At 45.6% G+C, this 19,306-nt stretch overlaps 1 protein-coding gene across 14 annotated transcripts in view; it reads left to right on the top strand.

The window, feature by feature from the left end:
• The window catches only part of INPP4A (inositol polyphosphate-4-phosphatase type I A), a 136,477-nt gene that overhangs the window by 80,966 nt on the left and 36,205 nt on the right, over positions 1 to 19,306 (top strand). For 6 of the 14 annotated variants that reach the window (XM_029937184.1, XM_029937190.1, XM_029937189.1 and 3 more), the window contains exons 5-14: positions 4,930 to 5,048; positions 7,296 to 7,412; positions 7,708 to 7,787; positions 9,373 to 9,484; positions 10,318 to 10,408; positions 10,886 to 11,033; positions 13,748 to 13,878; positions 15,736 to 15,840; positions 16,362 to 16,470; positions 18,747 to 18,764. In XM_029937184.1, coding sequence (XP_029793044.1) covers positions 4,930 to 5,048; positions 7,296 to 7,412; positions 7,708 to 7,787; positions 9,373 to 9,484; positions 10,318 to 10,408; positions 10,886 to 11,033; positions 13,748 to 13,878; positions 15,736 to 15,840; positions 16,362 to 16,470; positions 18,747 to 18,764 — 1,030 coding nt within the window. The remainder of the gene's footprint in view (positions 1 to 4,929; positions 5,049 to 7,295; positions 7,413 to 7,707; positions 7,788 to 9,372; positions 9,485 to 10,317; positions 10,409 to 10,885; positions 11,034 to 13,747; positions 13,879 to 15,735; positions 15,841 to 16,361; positions 16,471 to 18,746; positions 18,765 to 19,306) is intronic. The other 8 variants (XM_029937185.1, XM_029937191.1, XM_029937181.1 and 5 more) reach the window with 2 other exon arrangements.

The raw sequence follows: 19,306 nt of genomic DNA, 5'->3' as shown, positions 1-19,306 counted from the left end.
CAGGGGAGGTTCTCAGTGACACTGGAAACTTGAGGACAGGGGAAGAGCACCTTTAACAAAAGTGGGCCTGGAATTCTCTACTCAACCAGGCTATCAGTCAAATGTGAGGGAAGAAAGAAATGTATTTCAACTTTGCAGACTCTCAAAGTTACTTCTCCCACATCCTTTCTCTGGAAATTAGTGAAGGATGTGTTGTACCCAACAGAGGGAGTAAATTGAGAAAAAGGAAGACATGAGATCCATAAAACACAGGAGAGAAGTGAAGGAAATCCTACTTGGCTCATAATGAGTAATATTCTCTTAGCTTTATTAAAGCAAAACATAGATTTAACAAAAAAAAAAAAAACCCTCAAGTTAAATTGATTGAGTACAGAGAGAGGATGAGAGTTGATATAAGTAAAAATCCTCACCCCTATAGCAGAAACAAAGATATTTTTGAATCTGACAAATCAAGGACAGTAGTATTGTCATTTGAATTAGATACATGGGAGAAGAAATAGCTTAAAAAGGGTGAATTTTATGTCAAGGGATTTTTTTTTTTTTTTTGACAGAGCAAGAGAGAGAGGGAGAGAGAGAGGATCCTGAGCAGGCTCTGCACTGTGAGCAAAGAGCCTGATGTGGGGCTTGATCCCACGAACCATGAGCTCATGACCTGAGCCGAAACCAAGAGTTGGATGCTTAACAGACTGAGCTGCCCAGGCATCCTATCTTTTCCTTTTCTAAAAATTGTGGTAAAAACTACTTAACATAGGGGCACCTGGGTGGCTCAGTCAGTTAAATATCGGTTGGTTTCTACTCAGATCATGAACTTGTGGTTTGTGGGTTCAAGCCACGTGTCTGGCTCTGTGCTGACAGCATGTGTACTTTCTCTCAAAATAAGTAAACATTAAAAAAAAAAAGAAGAAAGAAAGAAAAAGGTGAAAACAGGAGCCAGATGATTGAATGGTCAAACATTTTATCTTTAAAATGAAGTTTAAAATTTGAAAGTGCTCATTTTAAAACCTGTAATACAGAAAATGTTAGAGGAAAATAATACCCTATCAGAGTGAATCACAGCTGGCATTTTGGTATGGATCCTTCCAGAAATATTTTTTACACCCACTCAGTGCTATACAGAATTTTTAATGATTTTTTTTTGGGGGGGGGCTGTAGAGATGATGGAATTATCTCCAAGAATGTCATGCTAGTATTCTTAACATGTATTTTTTTTTAATGTAGCAAAAATGTCACTGGCATCTTTTCATCTTTATAAACACAGAATCTGGGGCACCTGGGTGGCTGAGTTAGTTAAGCATCCAATCTTGGTTTGGGCTCACGTCAAGCCTTGGATCAGGATCTGTGCCAACACTGCAGAGCCTGCTTGGGGTTCTCTCACTCCCTCTCTATCTCCCTCCCCTCCTTGCATGCTCACTCTCTCAAAGTAAATAAACTTAAAAAATTTTTTTTAACTAAAAAACAAAGATGGGATCTGCCCCATCACTTCCAGCACCTGTGTAACCTCTGTGTTATGGCTGTGCCATATTTGTTTTCACCAGTCTCCTGCTGTCAGACGTTTTGGTTCTTTCTAGTTTGCCATTATAAACACCGCCACAGTGAACATGCTTATATATAGATCTTTCACACATTTTGCTGATTATTTCCTCAGGATAAACTCTTGGATACAGAATTGCTGAGTCAAAGGCTGTGTACTTGAAATACATTTTACTGCTTTGCCTTGACAGCACTTTCTCAGCTGGGATTATAGATGATCTGGTTGGAGAGGCAAGGCATATATACCAGAGACGTGTGACTTCTATGGAAATAGGCCAAAGCAATGTAAGTGACAGACAGGAGATGTGATTGTGGGCTGCTGAGGGAAAGCTTGATGGAAACACCAAGCGAGACTTAGCTGAGCTGCCTAATGGTGGGGGCCAGAGAGCAGTTACCTAAGGAAGGTGTGTAACAAAGGTGGCAGTTGGCTCATCAGCCCTTACACTGACACCTCAGTCTATCTGCTGTCACTTGTTCTTGACAGACCCAAATGTTCCAGCTTCACATGGGTGTTCAGAGCCCACACCTGATGAAGGGGCGAGCCCAGAGGAACCAGGCCTTGAGTCTCTTAAACAGTAGCTTAAAGGAGGGAGAACAAGTGAAATGGTCAAAGCCTGACTCCTGCTGAGGCTGACCTAAGCAGAAGAAATAGAAGAGAACTTTAGAAGTTAATAAAGCATTAAAGCTTCTAGAAGAAAACAGAGCATCACTCCCAACAGGGAAGCAAAGATTTCTGGGGCAGAATGCAAAAAGCACTAACTCTGTGCTTTGGTTTGCCGCTGCTGCCATAACAGATGACCACAGTTGGAACACCTGAAACAGCACAAACTTACTGTGTTACCGTTTGCTTAGGTCACAAATCCACTGGGCTCATCAGGGTCTCTGCTCGAATCTTACAACACCAAAATCAAGGTATCTGGAGGCTTTTGGTGGAATTCAGTTTTTTTGGGTGTGGTTTTAGAACTGAGATCCTCCTTTTTGCTAGCAGCCAGTTGAGGCTGGTTCTCAGTTTATCAAAGCTGCTCACATTCCTTGGCTTGTGGCCCCCTTTCTCCATCTTCAGAGCCAGCAATAGCAGGTGGAATGTCTTTTGCGCTTTGAATCTCTCCTGCCTTTTTTCCCCATAGTCACATCTTTCTGAGTCACCCTTTCACCTTCCTCTGCTACTTTTAAGAGCGTGTATTATTAGGTTAAGCCCACCCAGATGACCCATAATAATCTCTCCACGTGAAGTTTCCATGACCTTAATCACATCTGTGGTGCCCATAATGTAATGAATTCACAAGTTCCAGGGATTCAGATGTGGATGCTTTTTTGGAGGGAGGAACATTTTTCTGCCTACTACTCCCTAAGATTAAAAGTCTAAAAAAAAATTCAAAAATCTTTAATAAATCGATTGTAAGATATTAGTCTTTTTTGGGGAAAAATATTCACAACACATATGCCCAAGAAAGAACAGATCCAGAATAAAATAATCACAAATCAACAATAAAAAGGTCACCAATTCAGTTTAAAAATGAGCAAAAAACTTGAGCAGACCCTTGACAAAAGTTCGCACATGGTGAAAAGCTGCCTCACATCCTTAACCACCATGGAAGTTCAGATTAAAGCACGTCCATTGGAACAGCTGTAAAGACTCACCTGCCAAATGTTGGTGGGGATGCAGAACAGCTAGAACTCATGCCCGTCGCTAGCGGGATTGTAAAATGGTACAGCTACTTTGAAAAGTTAGCTTCTTACAGTTAAACATATCCTCTGCCCTAATCTAGAAATGTCTCTGTTAGGTACTTAAGCAAAATAAATGAAAGCCTGTGTCCATAAAAGGACGCGAACAGGAGTGTTTGTAGTAGCTTTAGTTACAGTGGTTCCCAACCAGAAACAACTCAGCATTCATCAACAGAATGGTTAAATGTTGATACATTCATACAATGGAATCTAACTCATCAATTTAAAATAAGAGAGTGATTGTCAGTACAAACAACAATACGGGTGAATCTCAAACACACCCCATTTATATGAAATTTAAGAACAGACAAAAATGATGGAAATAAAAAGTTGGTTGCAGAGGTAGAGGAAGAATTGGTTGACAAGAAAATATGGAGGGGAAATTTCTAGTCTGATGGAAAAAATTCTCTATCTTGTTTTGGTGGTGGTTGCATGGATGCATATGATTGTCAGAATTAACTGAATGAAAACCTAAGCTCTTTGTATTTTATTATATTCAGTAAATAATGAAAATTCATAAAGGCATATGAGAAGATAGTACAAATGGGTGAACCAGAATTATTTTTCAGAAGCAAAAATCAATTTCTAAATTTTAAATTGCCAGTGAGCATCTTAGAAAATGGGAATGATGAGGGCAGGAATGGCAGAGTGAGGACCTCCAAAGATCCTCTCCTCCATAAAGGCACTGATAACACTGGCAAAAATGGTCACAGCCCCTTGCTTTAGAGCTCTGGAAATTGACCAATGACTCGGAGTGGTCTGGGAAGCATTTATTGCGCCTCAGAAAAAGGTGGTTGTTCTGACCAGTTTTGAAGTTTTATTGGCCACATATTTCATCAGTTCTAAGATGTATATTTTTTCATGTTTTACCATTTAATCAGAAAATGCCTTATAATGAATAGCGTATCATAGTCTAATGGCTGTGGGTCCTTTTTCAGAGTGCAATTCACAACAGATTGCATGTTCATTTCAGTGAAATGCGATCTTTGTTCCTATGGGTCGCTTCTGCGATAGAATTATCTGAGTCTTATCTGTTTAAAAATGCTTAGTACAATAAATTTGGTACTGTTAGTTCCAAAAAGTAACACTTATAGTAATATTGCATTTGGTTATGAGTATTATAAGGAGAATAAAAGAGCAATAATTTCTTTAATAAAAAAAGCTTTGTTTTATGCTGCCACAGAATTTTGGATTTCCTTCCAGCATACATTCACACAGAGACATGTGGGACACCACAGCTCAGGGCTAGCCACCGTAGTCATAGGCTGCAGGCATGTGTAGCTGTGTCTTGATTTTATAGACTCTGGCTGCTTAGCTCAACTAGTTAGAAGTTGAGTTAGTTATTAAGGTCAAATGTTACGGGTCAGACCCCATGTGTGGTTGTTGACTTTGTGTTCTATCTAGTCCATGGACACAGAAAGCCCCCTTCAGCCCAGCTTTCCACTGGCAGTTACAGCCTTGCTGTCATAGGGCTGGGGAACTGAGGGGGTGGGGTGCAAAGAGATTGTTTCGAGTTTAAAAGATCACCTTCATGTGATAACTGACAGTGTAAGCATCTCATCAGTTTAGTGTCATTTACTTTTTTTTCTTTGTTTCTTTGGGTGTGTTTGGAACAGAGAACTAATTGGAGCCTCATTTTAAAGGATTTGTTTCTTTCTCATCTTGATTCCATAGCTTGCAGTGAGTTGCATACTCCATCGCTAGATCGAAAACCAAATAGTTTTGTAGCAGTGAGTGTAACCACCCCTCCTCAGGCATTCTGGACGAAGCATGCACAGACGGAGATCATCGAGGTGGGTGCTGCTAGCCCCAACCACTGGAGCTCTGCAGCGGGCTTGCTTGGTGTTTGTAGCCCCCGTGGGAGGGCGGCGACTGACCTGAGCACCTGTAGCTGCAGTTGTGTTCATGTGAATTTTTGCTGCTTCTCCCGCGGCTTTTCAGTACATTGACATTTTACTTCGTAGTCATCTGAGTGGCATTTATATTTGCCAAGTTATTTATAGTTATTGATTTGCTATTGGCTGGTTGTTTTTGAACAATGATCCTATAAGTTTATTACCGTTTAAGAGGTAAAAGCATATTCTTCCTTGTCATTTTCATTTGGCTGCTACTTTTGAAGAATAACGTTCATTAATCAAAGTCTAGAGAGTGTTAACTGTCAACCAGCCTTCTTACTGGACATACCTCCATTTTTATTGGCTTTTTTGGTATGTCCTTTTGCATTGTGTGTTTCATATTCACTTTTTATGTTAAATTAAAAGATATGCTTTCACCTTGGGAATTTTATATGCTCCTTTTAGATAATTGAGCACCTTCTGTAAGTTATGAAACTAAAGGTTGGAATTATATGAGATTGTACAGGATTTTGTGATGTGGACATCTATGCAAATTAACCCCTCCCTAACAATCTCAAACAAACTTAAAGTACATTTCCTCCTCTTCTCCCATTTCACATTTTGGAAGATAGACTGCCCTTTTTTGTTCTTTTGGGAACTTACTTCCAAGTTCAATCAACAATTTTGTTGTCTAAGCATTGGCTGACTGAGCACTGCCTACACTCGGAGCACAGTACTGGGTGCTGTGGATCCGTATAAACATCTTGGAGGCCTATCATCCTGTGGGCGGGGAGGCAGAGTGAACGTGGTCCATCTCTACACAGCTGTGTGGGAAAGGGGTAAAGAGATGAGGTCAGCACCTGGGGGGTGGGGGCCCATCCAGCTGTGAGTAATGGAGAGGCTTCCTTGGGTGGCACTGAGTGAAATTCTGACTTAAGAGATCTGCATGGGGCCCAAGACTGCATTTCTCACAAGCTCCCAGGTGATGCTTATACTGCTAGTCTGGGGACCACATGTTGAAGATCATTCCAGAGTTCTGTGGTAGTTATGCAAAGGCAAGTGATAGGAAAGCATCATGTGGGTTTGGAAAATAATATTATCCTGTTCTGTGTATGCAAAAGGCCCAAACGGAGGTGTAAGGGAGAGAGAGAAGCCTTGAACATCAGGCCAGGAGTTTATAGTAGGCCAGTGCAGGCTTTTCCAAGGAGAGTCACCGACTAGATGTGTTCAGGGAGGTCCTTAGTTGATAGTTGTTTGGGGGAGTATGTAGGGCCTGACGGGCCGTGGTAAGAAGTGGAAAGAAGGGATGCTTGTGACAGACTCTAGAGGTGGGTTTGTGGGAGCAGTTCATTGTCCCAGGGTTGTTGAGAATGGTGGAGAAAGAGGCAGCAAAGCCGACATTTGTGGCCTCCTTGGGAAGAGAGCCAGAGATGGGCTTAACCAAGGGAAGATGGAGGGTGAGATTGGGTGGGCTGTGACCCCAGCAGGCCGCCCAGGAGGGGTCGTCCAGCAGACCTTGAGAGGCTAGGTCTGAGGTTGCAGAGGGAGCACAGTGAGAGGCATGGAGCCCGCAGTAGGTAGAAACAGAAACCATTCACTATTTGGCTGAGATAGTTAACCACTGCCTGGGAAAGAGAGTATGATATGGGGCTCCGAGGGGAAGGGCTAAGCTGCTAGCAAATGACCACCTGTGATCTAGAAACTAAGCTAGTCCTCTGAAAAGGACAGCCTTCAAAAGGTCAGGCTTTAATTATGCCAACTACAGGATTCTGGAAATAAATGATCTAAGTCATTCATTTCCTCTTTCATCTGTCTTTGTATATATTAAAGGAACAAGCCAAGGTGGTAGATCCAAGCACATAACTCATTGGAAGTTGTAATACTAAGAGTACACATGGACATCCAACTCATTTCCATTTTGGAAAATCCCTTCTACTGAGTGAGAAACCCTTAGAGTGAGCCCTTGGGCACAGTTTGGGCAGTGAGCCTGCTTGTGCCTACATCTATAGAGGTCTGTCAGACGGCTTTGTCTTTTTGGAAAGCAGCATTTTGGTTGGTTTGTATGCATCCAATTAAGGTGCCATTAGTGTTTGTGTTGATCCAAGCTGGTAAGAATATTAGTGTCTCATTCTGAAAATTTGGCTGTGTTTCAAAAATATTTACATTTAAAAATCTGTATTCTGATTATTCTCTTTTCTATTCCAGGGAACCAACAATCCTATATTTCTAAGCAGTATTGCCTTCTTTCAAGACTCCCTTATCAATCAGATGACACAAATCAAACTTTCCGTGTATGATGTCAAAGATAGATCTCAGGGAACAGTTAAGTAACACATTGTGATTCATGAGATTTTTCTTCCCTTTTTTTTTTTTTTTTTAAGTTCTGTAATCATTTGAGTGAGAGCTGAATGCAGATTAACATCACTACTTTGGTGACAAATTAACTGATGTCCAAATATATTTGTGTTTAGGAATTTCTTCCTGAGTATCCTTGTTGGGCTCCTGAGATGAGGTCAGATGTGTTGTGGGAACCAGCCAGCTGGACTTCTCTGACACATGCTGTTTGTACCAGAGGCAAAGCAAGTGTACTAATGCCTTCTCTCCCCCTCTTCCTCAGATGTATTTACTGGGCTCTGGAACATTCATTGTCAAAGATCTGCTCCAGGACAGGCATCATAGGTTGCATTTAACACTAAGGTTGGTGTTTAATTTTATTCCCTTGAAATTATCTGGAATTCTGTCCAGGGTCGGATGGGAGAAAAGGCCCCATTTCCTGTATAGCAAGAGTGCCCAGTGCCCTCCCGAAGGCTGGCCTAAGTGAGGAGGTGGTTGTTCACTCAAGTGGGCCTGTCAGGGAATGGAAATGTGTGGTGTCCATAGGAAATATGAGCCCACTTGTACCTAAAGGGAATATGTGCCCAGCAGACCTAAAGGGAAGTCTAGATACATACATATCTGATAATGTTGAATATTTTTGTTATCTCTTCTCTCCCCAGTAGAATGTGATCTCCTAGATAGCAGGGGTTTTTTCTGTTTTCCTTCATAGCTGTATCCTAACCACCTAGAACAAAGCCTAGCACTCCATAAATATTTATGGAAGGAAGGAAGGAAGGAAGGGAACCCATACTGTATCCCTGAAAGGAGGATGAAAGAGGTCAAGATGTTAGACTTTCCCAAATTCATTTCCAGGACCATTCTCACCCAAACCCTAAAATGTCATTCTCTTTTTCAAAATAATGTAGAAGTTGGGGAAATAGTCTGAAGTAGCAAGTGAAATTTGACGAGGGTTAATTACCTGCTGGATAGCACACAATGCTGATGCTGTGGTGACGGCCGTGTGGCAGGCATTGGGCTGTGGCCCTTGGTGTGCATAGGGAACCTGACTCAGAATAAAGGGCGAATCTTAGAGAAAATGTGAGGGGTCCTGTGGGGCAAAAGGCTGCTAGGGAAAAATATTCAGGCACATCCTGTGACAGAACTAATTCTAATTAGATTAGAGTTAAATGTAAGAAAAGGATCTCATCCTTTTGAAAAGGAGCTGCACGTGATTCATGAGCAGAGAGCATGGGGAGGCGCTTTTCCAGGCATGAGAACAATGAGAAAAAGTCACAAAGGAAATTGTCAGTATATGTGACCACATAAAAATTTAGAACCTGGCTAAGTCAGACACCTGAAATAAAAAAGCTGAGGCTTTGGGGGTCCCAGGGGCCTCCCTGGATGAATCAGATAGACCCATGCAGCTGGCAGCCACCCTGAGGAGTTTTAGGGTATTAGGGGCAAAGCTGACCAAGGCTGGAGTGGCATTAACTATATCATATCAGGATTCAGAGGCTTTGGGAAACCCTGGGTGACCTCAGCTTACTTGGGGTCTGGGCCTAGATCTTAGGTCTAATCAAAGCTTAAGGATGGGTGAGAAGGAGCAGAAGGGGGTTCAGTGCCACAAGGAAGTATTCTCCAGTTCTGGTTCTGAGTTGTGTCCTCATCACTCCCTGGGGCAGGTTCAGCTCAGGGGCTGGTGGGCACCTCCCCTCCAACTAGCTACCAGGCACATCCACACGTCTCTGCGGTGCTGTGTCCCCTCCCAGATGCAGCCCTTCTCTGTGCTCTCATGGTTTCCTTGTCCGCCTCCCCTGGAGCCTGTGTATATCATGAATGCTGGTTGGCTCACCAGTGGGTCAGATCCTGGCAGCCCTCGATGACCCAGGATGGCTGAGCTTTGCATTTAAGCAGAAAATGAAGTGCAGGTACAATGCCTCTTACCAGAGCACATTGCTCATTGCAGATCTGCAGAGAGTGACCGCGTGGGTAACATCACTGTAATCGGCTGGCAGATGGAGGAGAAGTCAGACCAGCGGCCCCCTGTGACCCGGTCTCTGGACACCGTCAATGGGAGGGTAAGCACTACCTTGTCCCTCTCCATTAGGAGGAGTAAGAGGACCTGTCCAAGTGGACTTTGCCTCTGGGCTCAGGGAAGGGAAAGACAGGGCCTCTAAGACTGGAAGTGCCAGTACCTCCAGGCACTTCTCAAAGTAGAGAGAAGAGAGTTGCCTCAGTGAGCATGGCATGCAAGGCTCTGCTGGGCAGAGCATGGCCGGGGGATCTACAGTGAGGAGGGGAGAGGGGTTGCCTGTGTGGGGTATGGAATGACACCAGAGTTACTTTTACTGTTTTGTTCTACCTTCCCTCCCAGGCACACGTGTGCCCCACAGCTGCCTCATGCATGTCTCCCATCCACACACCCTCTGCAGCCTCTCACCTATCTTCGCCTCTCCATCTCCTCCCCTCCCTCTCTTTCACCCTGTCTCCCATGCATCGTTGCTCAAACAGACCCTCTCATGCTCTCAGACTATAGTTCTAATGTAACAGTCCAAGCGCTGGTAAGTGGTCATGCGGTAAAATATGGAGGTATCTCATTTTACTCCAAATAAGCCCAGTACCTCAGGCTGTGATAACATTCCTGGGCATCAACTGTTTCCTCCCTCTCATTCTATACATCACAACAACGCAATACCAGGTGAAATGACCTTGACACTAGAAAATGGTGTGTGCATGGCCCAAGTTCAGTGTATTGGGAGGTGGATTAATTTGTGGCTTGGGCACTATGTTTATTGTAGAGTAAATGGTGGAGACAAATTTTTGAAGAGTTTATATATGATCCATCTAGGCTGGGTGCTTTGGAGTTGTCCAGGTCTGACTGTTCTCTGTGCTTTTCCGTACACATCATTAGATGGTTCTGCCCGTTGATGAGAGCTTGACTGAGGCGTTGGGAATCCGATCCAAATATGCTTCACTGCGAAAAGACACTTTACTGAAATCGGGTAAACAGCTTCTTCTGTTGGTACTCTTGCCACTCTTGCCAGTGTCCTGTTGGGCCCATGGTCACCTTTTCCTCCCCACCTGCTCTGACTATCACGGCCAGGCAGCCTGTGCCACATTTTCAAAGGCCGTGCTTTTTACCAGCATATGGAATTAGTAATACTCCAAGCAAGGGGTGGATGAGGGGGCGTTCCTCCTTCATTTCACTCTTTTTTGTTTTGCCTTGGGTTTGGTGACTGAAAATCTCCCCACCCCAGCCCCTGCACTGTAGAGTTAGTTACACATCCTGGGACAAGAAGATTGCATGGTGCAGGGGAGGGGCACCCAGGTTGTCACCTGGCAGGGTCTGGTTTAAATGTTCTCATTCCCCCTGAGATGAGCAGTGAGAACCCCGGCTGAGGGCCCAGGAGGAGGGCCCACACGGCAGGTCTGCAGCCAGCTCACACACAGCCTCGGTCTCCCGTTCCACCCCACCTCAGTGTTTGGCGGTGCCATCTGCCGCATGTACCGGTTCCCCACCACTGACGGCAACCACCTGCGGATCCTGGAGCAGATGGCAGAGAGTGTGCTCTCCCTGCACGTGCCCCGGCAGTTCGTGAAGCTCTTGCTGGAAGAAGATGCGGCCAGGTGAGGCCATGTGGAGAGGCCAGCCTCCCATCACGCTCATGCTGTATGCCCCTTCCTTTCTGGAAAGTCCTTAGATGTGGTAGGTAGAATGCCGCAGCAGAGTGGCCAGACTGCGGACCCGTCCTCCGCCACTTGCCTGCTCTGTGGCCTGGGCTTGCCAAAGCCTGCGTTTGCTCACCTGTATCCTGGAGCTCCTGTGCAAGGCCTTCACAAGACAAGGTGCCAGAAGCACCAGACGTCTGCCCAGCACTCAGTACCTGCTCCCTTCCCCTTCCCCCTCCCAGTTGGCCTTGAGAAAGTTAGGAATGGCTGATTGTTCTTTGGTCCTGGCCGCCTGGGTCAGCAGTTTCCTAGGGTAGGGTCACGGTGATACAGGCTACAGAAGCCTAAGTAGGGCCCACTGGGACCCTCTGGTCCTTGTCTCTCTCAGCCCAGGGCATGGGCAGGGGGAAGCCTGAGTGGTGATTCAGCACCACAGATTGTGTCTCTTGCCTTCCTCAGATATCATTTCTGCCGTCATAAAATGATGTTAGTTATGAACACAGTATGACAGCATGAAAGGAAACAATGCAGTCAGAATCTCACTGTTTTAATACAACTATTTTCAAAAATTTTTTTATCTTGAAAAAGAAATCAACCTCAGAGGAAAATGACAAGAATAATGCAGTGAGCTGCTTTATCTCTCTACATGCACTATTTTACAGTTATTTTAATTTTAACATTTTTCCTGTCACCTTTTCCACATTTGTTCAGATTTTCCTAGCTACCATCTGCTTTTGCATAGATCTTCAGTTTTCATGCGGTAATTTTTAACTGTGGCACAAATTCCCATTATTCAGGCTATATCATATATATATATATTTTTTTAATGTTTCTTTATTTTATAGAGAGGGGGGTGGTGGACAGAGGATTCAAAGTGGACTCCACATCGACAGCAGACAGCCTGATATGGGACTTGAACTCACAAACCAGAGCTGAAGTCAGACATTTAACTGACTGAGCCACCCAGGCACCCCTCAGACTATGACTTGAAAGCATTTATTCATTTCATAAGCATTTTGGTCTTGAGGGCATTATTGTGTTTTTCACACGAGGCTGGTGGTGTGCCCGGCACGGGAGGCTTCCTGGGGAGCAGGACAGACCACAGACCCTCCGGAGTAGTAGGAGCCGCACACCGAGCCCCAGCTACGTGAGCTGTGTGCAGATACGGGAAGGGGCTGTGAGCTGGGACACTAAACTGACACCAAAGGCATAAGAAGGAGCCATGTGACACATGAGTTAGGGACACCAGAGAGAGCCCAGCAACAGCTGTGGCTGACAGGGCTCGTGTGCTCGTGAGCAGACCCATGGCCGGCAGGGCGAGCTGGCCAGCAGTGAGCAGGGACGGAGGCCTCACCACCTTGCCCACGCTGATGTTCTTTTCCTTTGATGTTGCTAATTTAATAATAATAAAATGGTACGACTCTCTTTTTGCCTTCAGATAATTTAGTAGATTACATAAATTTTGCTTTCTTTAATCCCCCTCAAAGGAAAACATACAAGTATGAAAAAACAAATAGTGCCAAAACAACATGATAGTGCCAACAACATAAGTCTCGAGGCCCTCTCCTCTCTGATCTACTTCCCAGAAACAGCCACTTTTAGCCGTTTCAGCATTTACCACTATATTTCTAAATATAGTACTCTCCTAACTAACCAGTTTCAGGGATTAGCTACCCATTCCCTGTGATCAAGATTTTAGGTCTCTTGTACTTTCCCATTCCCCAACTTCCTAATATGGCTATCCTTTTTTCTTTCTTTTAAATCCATTTTGTGTTTTGATTATTCTGATTATGTGGCTATTTGGCTTTTTTTTTTTTTTTTTTTTTTTTACTGCTGAGCTAAGACATTTATATTTCAGTTTTTATACAGCTTGTATTTTTCTGGAGGTGACAGATCCTCTTTTTTCTTCTCCCTTTCCTGCCCTCATGCAACTTTTAGATTTAGACAGCTCATTACTCACATAGACAGCCAAAGGAAGCACAGCCAATGTTGCCAGCTCCCCGTGGCCCTCGCCCCCTACCCTGAGGGACAGCAGTAAAATAGAGGGGGCTGGGTAAGTGCAGCAGAGCATGGTCACCCCATGCCGTCCAGCTGCGGACTGCTACTCGGCAGCTTTATGTTTTTCAGCAGTGTTCTTAGGGGCAGGGCAGGAAGGCCTGGGCCTCCCTGGAATGTGGGGGCAGTGAGAAGCTGTCTCACAGCAGCTCCTGGGGGAGACGGGTGAATGAGATGGCCTTATGCAGTTGCTTACAGGCCTCCACTCCTCTCATCTTCCAGGAGGGTCCCATATCCTTCTGTGCTGCCCAGACTCACATGGGCTGCAGTCCAGGCCTTCGCCTGCATGGCCTGTGTGGGTATAGGCAAGGAGCCAGTCCCCTAAAGCCCCTCTCTTCCACTTGGTTTTCCCTGGGCATTCGATAGAGTTTCTGTGAAAGGCTTGTGTGTGTGCTTTTCCGTGTGGTAAGTGGCCTGCCCTTCACACGACCATTTCTTCTAGAGTGGTCTGCCATGCTGCCCCACTGCTTGCTCTGTAGACCTGTGGTGCAGCCATTGTGCAAGGCCTTCCCTGGCATTGGTGATACGTCCACGTCCGTTCTGTTCTCCTGCTTGGTTAGGACTTCTGGGCGCCTTGTAGGGAAGTGAGCCAGCTGATGTGTGTGTGTGTCTTGCAGAGTGTGTGAACTGGAGGAGTTGGGGGATCTGTCCCCTTGCTGGGAGAGCCTCCGGCGCCAGATTGTCACTCAGTACCAGACCATCATCCTCACGTACCAGGAGAACCTCACAGACCTTCATCAGTACAAAGGTGGGTTCTGGGTCTCCACTTTCCCAGCTAGAAAACAAGAACCTGGCTCCAATATTCTCACTGACAGACACTCCTAATGGGTTTTTAAAAATAGATTCTCATGTAGGTGTGAACTCCTTAGAATATGGATTTCTCAGATCTTAATTAAGAAGACAAGTATGTGAAATGCATTGAAAATTCCCTCTCTGGTGTCATCTGCCAAAGCAAGTAATGTAGGATGAAATTTAAGAGAGATGAAATCACAGCTTGTTGGTTCAATGTATTTTTTTATCTTCGTCTAAAATGCCCAAGGGAAATGCCCAAAAGACATAAACCATTTGCTTTGAGACAGAGTAGTTTCCTAGACTTCGCAGTTTAAATATTAAACAGTCCTTGCATTGAACATATGAATTGTCTTAAGTGGAGCTCTCCATTTTAAGACTCAAAAAAGAGTGAAGGACAGACACCTTTCTTCTTGAAAGATGCTATTCGATTTTCAAAGCACTCTTAAGGGTAGATTAGAGGACTATTCTTAAATATTTTACCTTTTTATTCTAAAACAGAATGAATTTTTTTTTTTACTTTATTCTCTAGCATCAGATTCTTTCCTCCACCCCCATTACTAAGGGAATTTCAGGGTTAAAAGAAGATCTTGAGTCTTTACTGTGGTTCTGACATAGAACGTAGGAGCCTGTCCGTGAACTTGGCTGAGAGGAAGCCAGATGTAGGCAGGAGGACAAGGTGATGGTGCCCTGGGTTTGGTTTGAATCTGAAGGGCGGGTCTAAGTGTATTGGCAGCATATGACTGAAGGAACTTAGGGGCCTACCCACACCAGATACCTGTTACCTGGGAAAGTGGTAAACCCACACGAGCTTGAGTTTTCCAGAGCAGAGAATCTCAAATGTCAGTGAGCATCCTGGTCCTTGAGGATCTTGCTGCAGTGCAGATCTAGGATTCTGCATTTCTAACAGGCTCTCAGGATGCTACTGCTACTGATTTCTGGGCCACCTGTAAGTATCAGGTCCTGGAGGACAGTCTCCTAGGACAAAATGCAAAGCAGACCACGGCTGGTCTGCATTTTGTATCCTGGTAAAATTCACCTATTACCACTAGAGAGAAAGCTTATTTCTTCTATTCTTTTGATTGTCAGTTAATTTGTAATCCCTTTCTTTTCTAGACATGTAGTTTTTAATTAGCATTGGATTCTGATCAAAGAAACAAGATCATAGATAGTAGTTAAGAAACATCATTCAACCTTCTTCACCACGCTCCTGCCCCCCCTCCCCAGTGTAAACAAGGGAACATGTTTAGGTTTGTGTTTCAGAGGGCCGATATCCATGCTGTGCAGTATCTGTTTATCTCGATAGATCTGAGGTGATGAGCAGACCTTTTTACCCCATTGCAGAATTGAGATGTATTGCTCTAGTCAAACCAAGGTCTTAGATCTTGCATGATTGCAGTCTCTAGGGTTGGACCAGGCAGTCCCTGGCATGGATCCATTTGCCTTTTATAACAGTGCTGACGTCACATTGCACAAAATCAATCATTGTGGCAGACTTCTCAGTTGAGAGCTGAGTCATGGGAAGGCAGGACACTGGTAACCATGGCCTTCTGAAGCTATTGCTGCCCAGCTCTGCTCTCTACCTGAGCACCCAGAACCAGTCTTCTGGCCAGTGAGCCGCCCTCCCTCCAGGGTTTCACCCACCCGCCATCTGGAAATGAAATATGCTCATGGGCAACTCAGAATTTCCTAGACCACTACCAGCACGTTCTTGCTTACTTATAGCGGCTTCCTCAGAATATCTCTGATCTACTTGCCATTCCTTATTGCAGAGTACATGTCGATGGCCTTGTTTTCTCATATTCTGTTTCTTTAGGTCCCTCGTTTAAAGCAAGCAGTTTGAAAGCAGATAAAAAGTTAGAATTTGTACCTACAAACTTGCACATACAGAGGATGAGAGTTCAAGACGATGGGGGGTCAGGTAACTATTGTCCTGTTCCTCTCACTGAATCACACTTCACTTCCTTTCTGCCTGTGCGCCTGGCCCCCAAATTGCCCCGAATATGCCCAGCCTTCCCTTGTGTTCTTCTGCCTGGCAGCTCAGTTAAGAGACATGTCACAGGACCTTTGTAAGGTCTTTGTTCCCTTGTCTTTTCCCTCCTTTAGTTCCTCCCCCCTCGTCTGTCCTCCTACCAGCTTCTCTTTGTGTTTCTGTGGCAGAAAGTCACCTGTCAGTTACCCTTCCCAAAGAGGGTTACAAGGTGAGTGTTGCCAGTAGTTGCCTCCAGCCCTTTGTGGCCCCATCTCGAGACATGTAGGAATGGAACCCCCTCTCTGCTGAGATGGTGGTGCTGGGCTCCAGGGGCCCACAGACAGTCCAGCCTGTGGGACTGTGGGAATGGGTTGGAGTGGCAGGGTCCCAGAGTTGTGTGCATATCCCTGTAGCTGGCTTGTCCACAGGCCTGAGCCCAGAGTAATGGAGGAGAGCTTTCTGTCATTCAGATCAGAACTACGACATTGTCACCATCGGAGCGCCAGCAGCACACTGCCAAGGTTTTAAGTCAGGAGGTCTCCGTAAAAAGCTGCACAAGTTTGAAGAGACCAAGAAGCAGTAAGTATATGGAGGGTGTCTGTGGTCCTTGTATGGCTGTCTGATGCTTCCTAGGCAAAAAAAAAAAAAAAAAAAAAAAAAATCAAAAACGAAATATGACTGCAAAAACATCTAGCCATCCACTGTGCTTTTGTGTGGCGGGAGGAGCTGCCTCGTTGCCCCTGTGCTGCTCTGTGTGTGCGGCTGAGCTGGGTGGTGATGGGGGCACCTGCTTAGTGCTCCTGACCCTGCGAGTGAACAGCAGACTAAAGCCCCCCTTGAAGGTGGCTGCCCTGTGTGGACGTCCGCTGGGTCAGCCATCCCTTGCAGCCCCTGGTCAGTCATACCAGGTGTGTAGTGTGTGTCGAATGCCACAAAGCAGGAAGCCTGCAGGAGATTGTTTCCTTTCCTTAAAGGACAGCAGTGGTAAACATTCCCTGTTTAAAGAAGGCTAGAAGGGGTGGAGTGGTGGGAGCTGCGCAAAGCTGTAGTCCAAGCAGGAAATTGCCAGGTAGGCAGGTGGGGGAGGGCATTGTGGAGGATACAGTGAGATGTGGCTGAGCCTTGGTATTTTGAGGAAAGGAGCTGAGGGAGAGGGTTGGCCTCACTGGCAGCCTGCTCAGTGTGGGGTCACATGCTGGTGACCAGGGTTGCGGGGCTGACAGATGTAGGCCTGACCCCGAGGAGTTCCCTGCCTTGCCTGGGAGCAGACAAGTCAACATCACCATTTGGAGAGAGCAATGCCATGCCTGCAGCACGGGTGATGGGGATACAGCCATATATCCCAGCTGTTGTGTTGGATATGTGGAAAGCATTGGTGCTCTTGTAGAGTGTTACCTATCAAGATTTAAGTAGATGAGGAATGCAAGTGTAGGAAGTAGGGGTGGTGAGTGTAGATGATCCTATAAGAACTGGGGACCACGGAGTAGAGGAAGTAGCACAAAAGTGTCCCCTTGGGGAGAAGGGTTATTACTTGATCATGTGTTTGGGCTGCTAGGGAAGATGAAAATGATGTAAAGTGAATTCGTCTGACGAGGCAAAGGTCAGACCAGGCCGGTAGTCATAGAAGGGACAAGAGAAGAAAGTGAGATGCAGAAAGATCTTTGAGGAATGAAGGAACAAGCTGCAGATACCGTAGATTAGCCTCTGGAGAATGTGGAGTTCAAAGTGTTGGACTTAATCAATGGAGAATGGAACAGTTGGAAGGAAGGTAGAGCAAAGGCCCAGGGGGCATCAAGAGAATCAACAAGGCTTCCAGGTAGAGAGCATTAGCACCCACCGGGGAGTCGGGGGCTCTGTATTGCCCTGGCTACGAGTCAGGACACAGGTTGAGAAAACTGACCGCAGACTGGGATCAAGGGGAGGGTGAAAGGTCGGGTGCAGTGGCCGGTCAGCAGACTAAGGGGATCAGGGATGCAGGTAGGAGCTTCTCTGCCCATGGGGGTAAGCTGGAGGATGAGCAGGCAGGTGGAAGAGAGCGCACCATGAGAAATCATCACGGGGATGTGTGCACAGGTGACTCCGGTGCTGACAGGGCCCTGGAGGCAGATGCAGGAAGAACAGAAAGGGCCGGTGGTTAGGAAGGGGAGTTTCAGCCTTCAAGGCAGGGCAGCATTCTTGAGCTTGATGATTCCCGATTGCTCTTCCCTGCCCAGACAAGCCAGGTAACTGGACTCACCTGAGGAGTCACTGACTCCAGGGCTCCCTGGGAATTAGGATGAAGAGGAAGCTTCCTGGGCCACCCCAGCTCTGCACAGCCAGCCAAGAAATCGCGTGTCTGTCACTCTGTTGCATGTGGCTCTGTGGGGGTTCGAGTAGCAGATTTGAGGATGCCATGGGCCCCGGAGGGGGAAGCCCATCAGTAGGCTCACACTGGCTGTCCCTGTCCCAGAAAGGTCATCCCAACCTTTGATACTTGATTGCTCTGTATGCTAACTTCAGAACTCTTTTCCAAAATGCCTCTGGAGTATTTTTCACATTAATAATAGAAGTTTTTCTTTAATTTCCTACTACCATTATAAAACTGCTTGTAGAAATGATTTTCATTATTTGAACTTTCCTTTAAAAGCCGACATAACTTGCCCACAGGTGGAATGTCTCCCTGGGGCTTGCGCATCAGCACCGACGTTGCTCTGATGACTGAGCACATTGGGCTCATGAGTTTTATTGTCCCTGTAGTGGGGGCCTCAACACCTGACATCAAGAATTTTGACAAAAGATAACTTGGCTTCTTAATTTTTTGTTTTGCATTCAGTGTTTGCTAACTCCTAATATTTCGTTTTGGTTCTTTTCTTTAGCAGTTTTGAGGAGTGTTGGTGAGTTTTCTGTCTGTGGAGAGAGTGTCTGTTTGGTTGGGTCTTGCTCTCATGTAGAGAAAGCCTGTGCTGTCCCCTCTCTGTGAGGTGCTTCACCCCTCGGTGCCTCCGGGGGCCCCTAGTTAGAGCCTTGTAGACAGAATTCTCCCTTCCAACTGCAATGTTCTTTGATATGAATAGCCTGTCTCCAGTCTACCATTTTACCTTTAAAATCTGGCAGTAGTTCATTGCTGTATGTGCTCTGAGAGAAGAGCCAGTCCTGTTCCTCCCAGGCCAGCCAAGGCCCCGGATGCTGGGATTTCAGGTCAACCCCTTGGTGTGGCTGGGAATCCCTTTCTGGCTTCTTTCACAAGAGTCTCAGGACTTCAAGTTTCCCTTCTCCATCATCTCTTGTGGGAATGAAAACAGCTTACATTTTCAAAATACTTAATAAAAAATGCAGATTTTTAGAACAGTGTTCCTTGGGTCAGTTGTCTTCCTGAGGGCAAACCAAGAGTTAATATAACCAAGTGACTTTTTCTACCCAGGAATTAGATGGCAGC

This window comes from Suricata suricatta, chromosome 4 (assembly GCF_006229205.1).
Source record: "Suricata suricatta isolate VVHF042 chromosome 4, meerkat_22Aug2017_6uvM2_HiC, whole genome shotgun sequence".
NCBI lineage: Eukaryota > Metazoa > Chordata > Mammalia > Carnivora > Herpestidae > Suricata > Suricata suricatta.
Note: the sequence above shows the minus strand (reverse complement) of the source record. Positions and strands in the feature narration are given on the sequence as shown.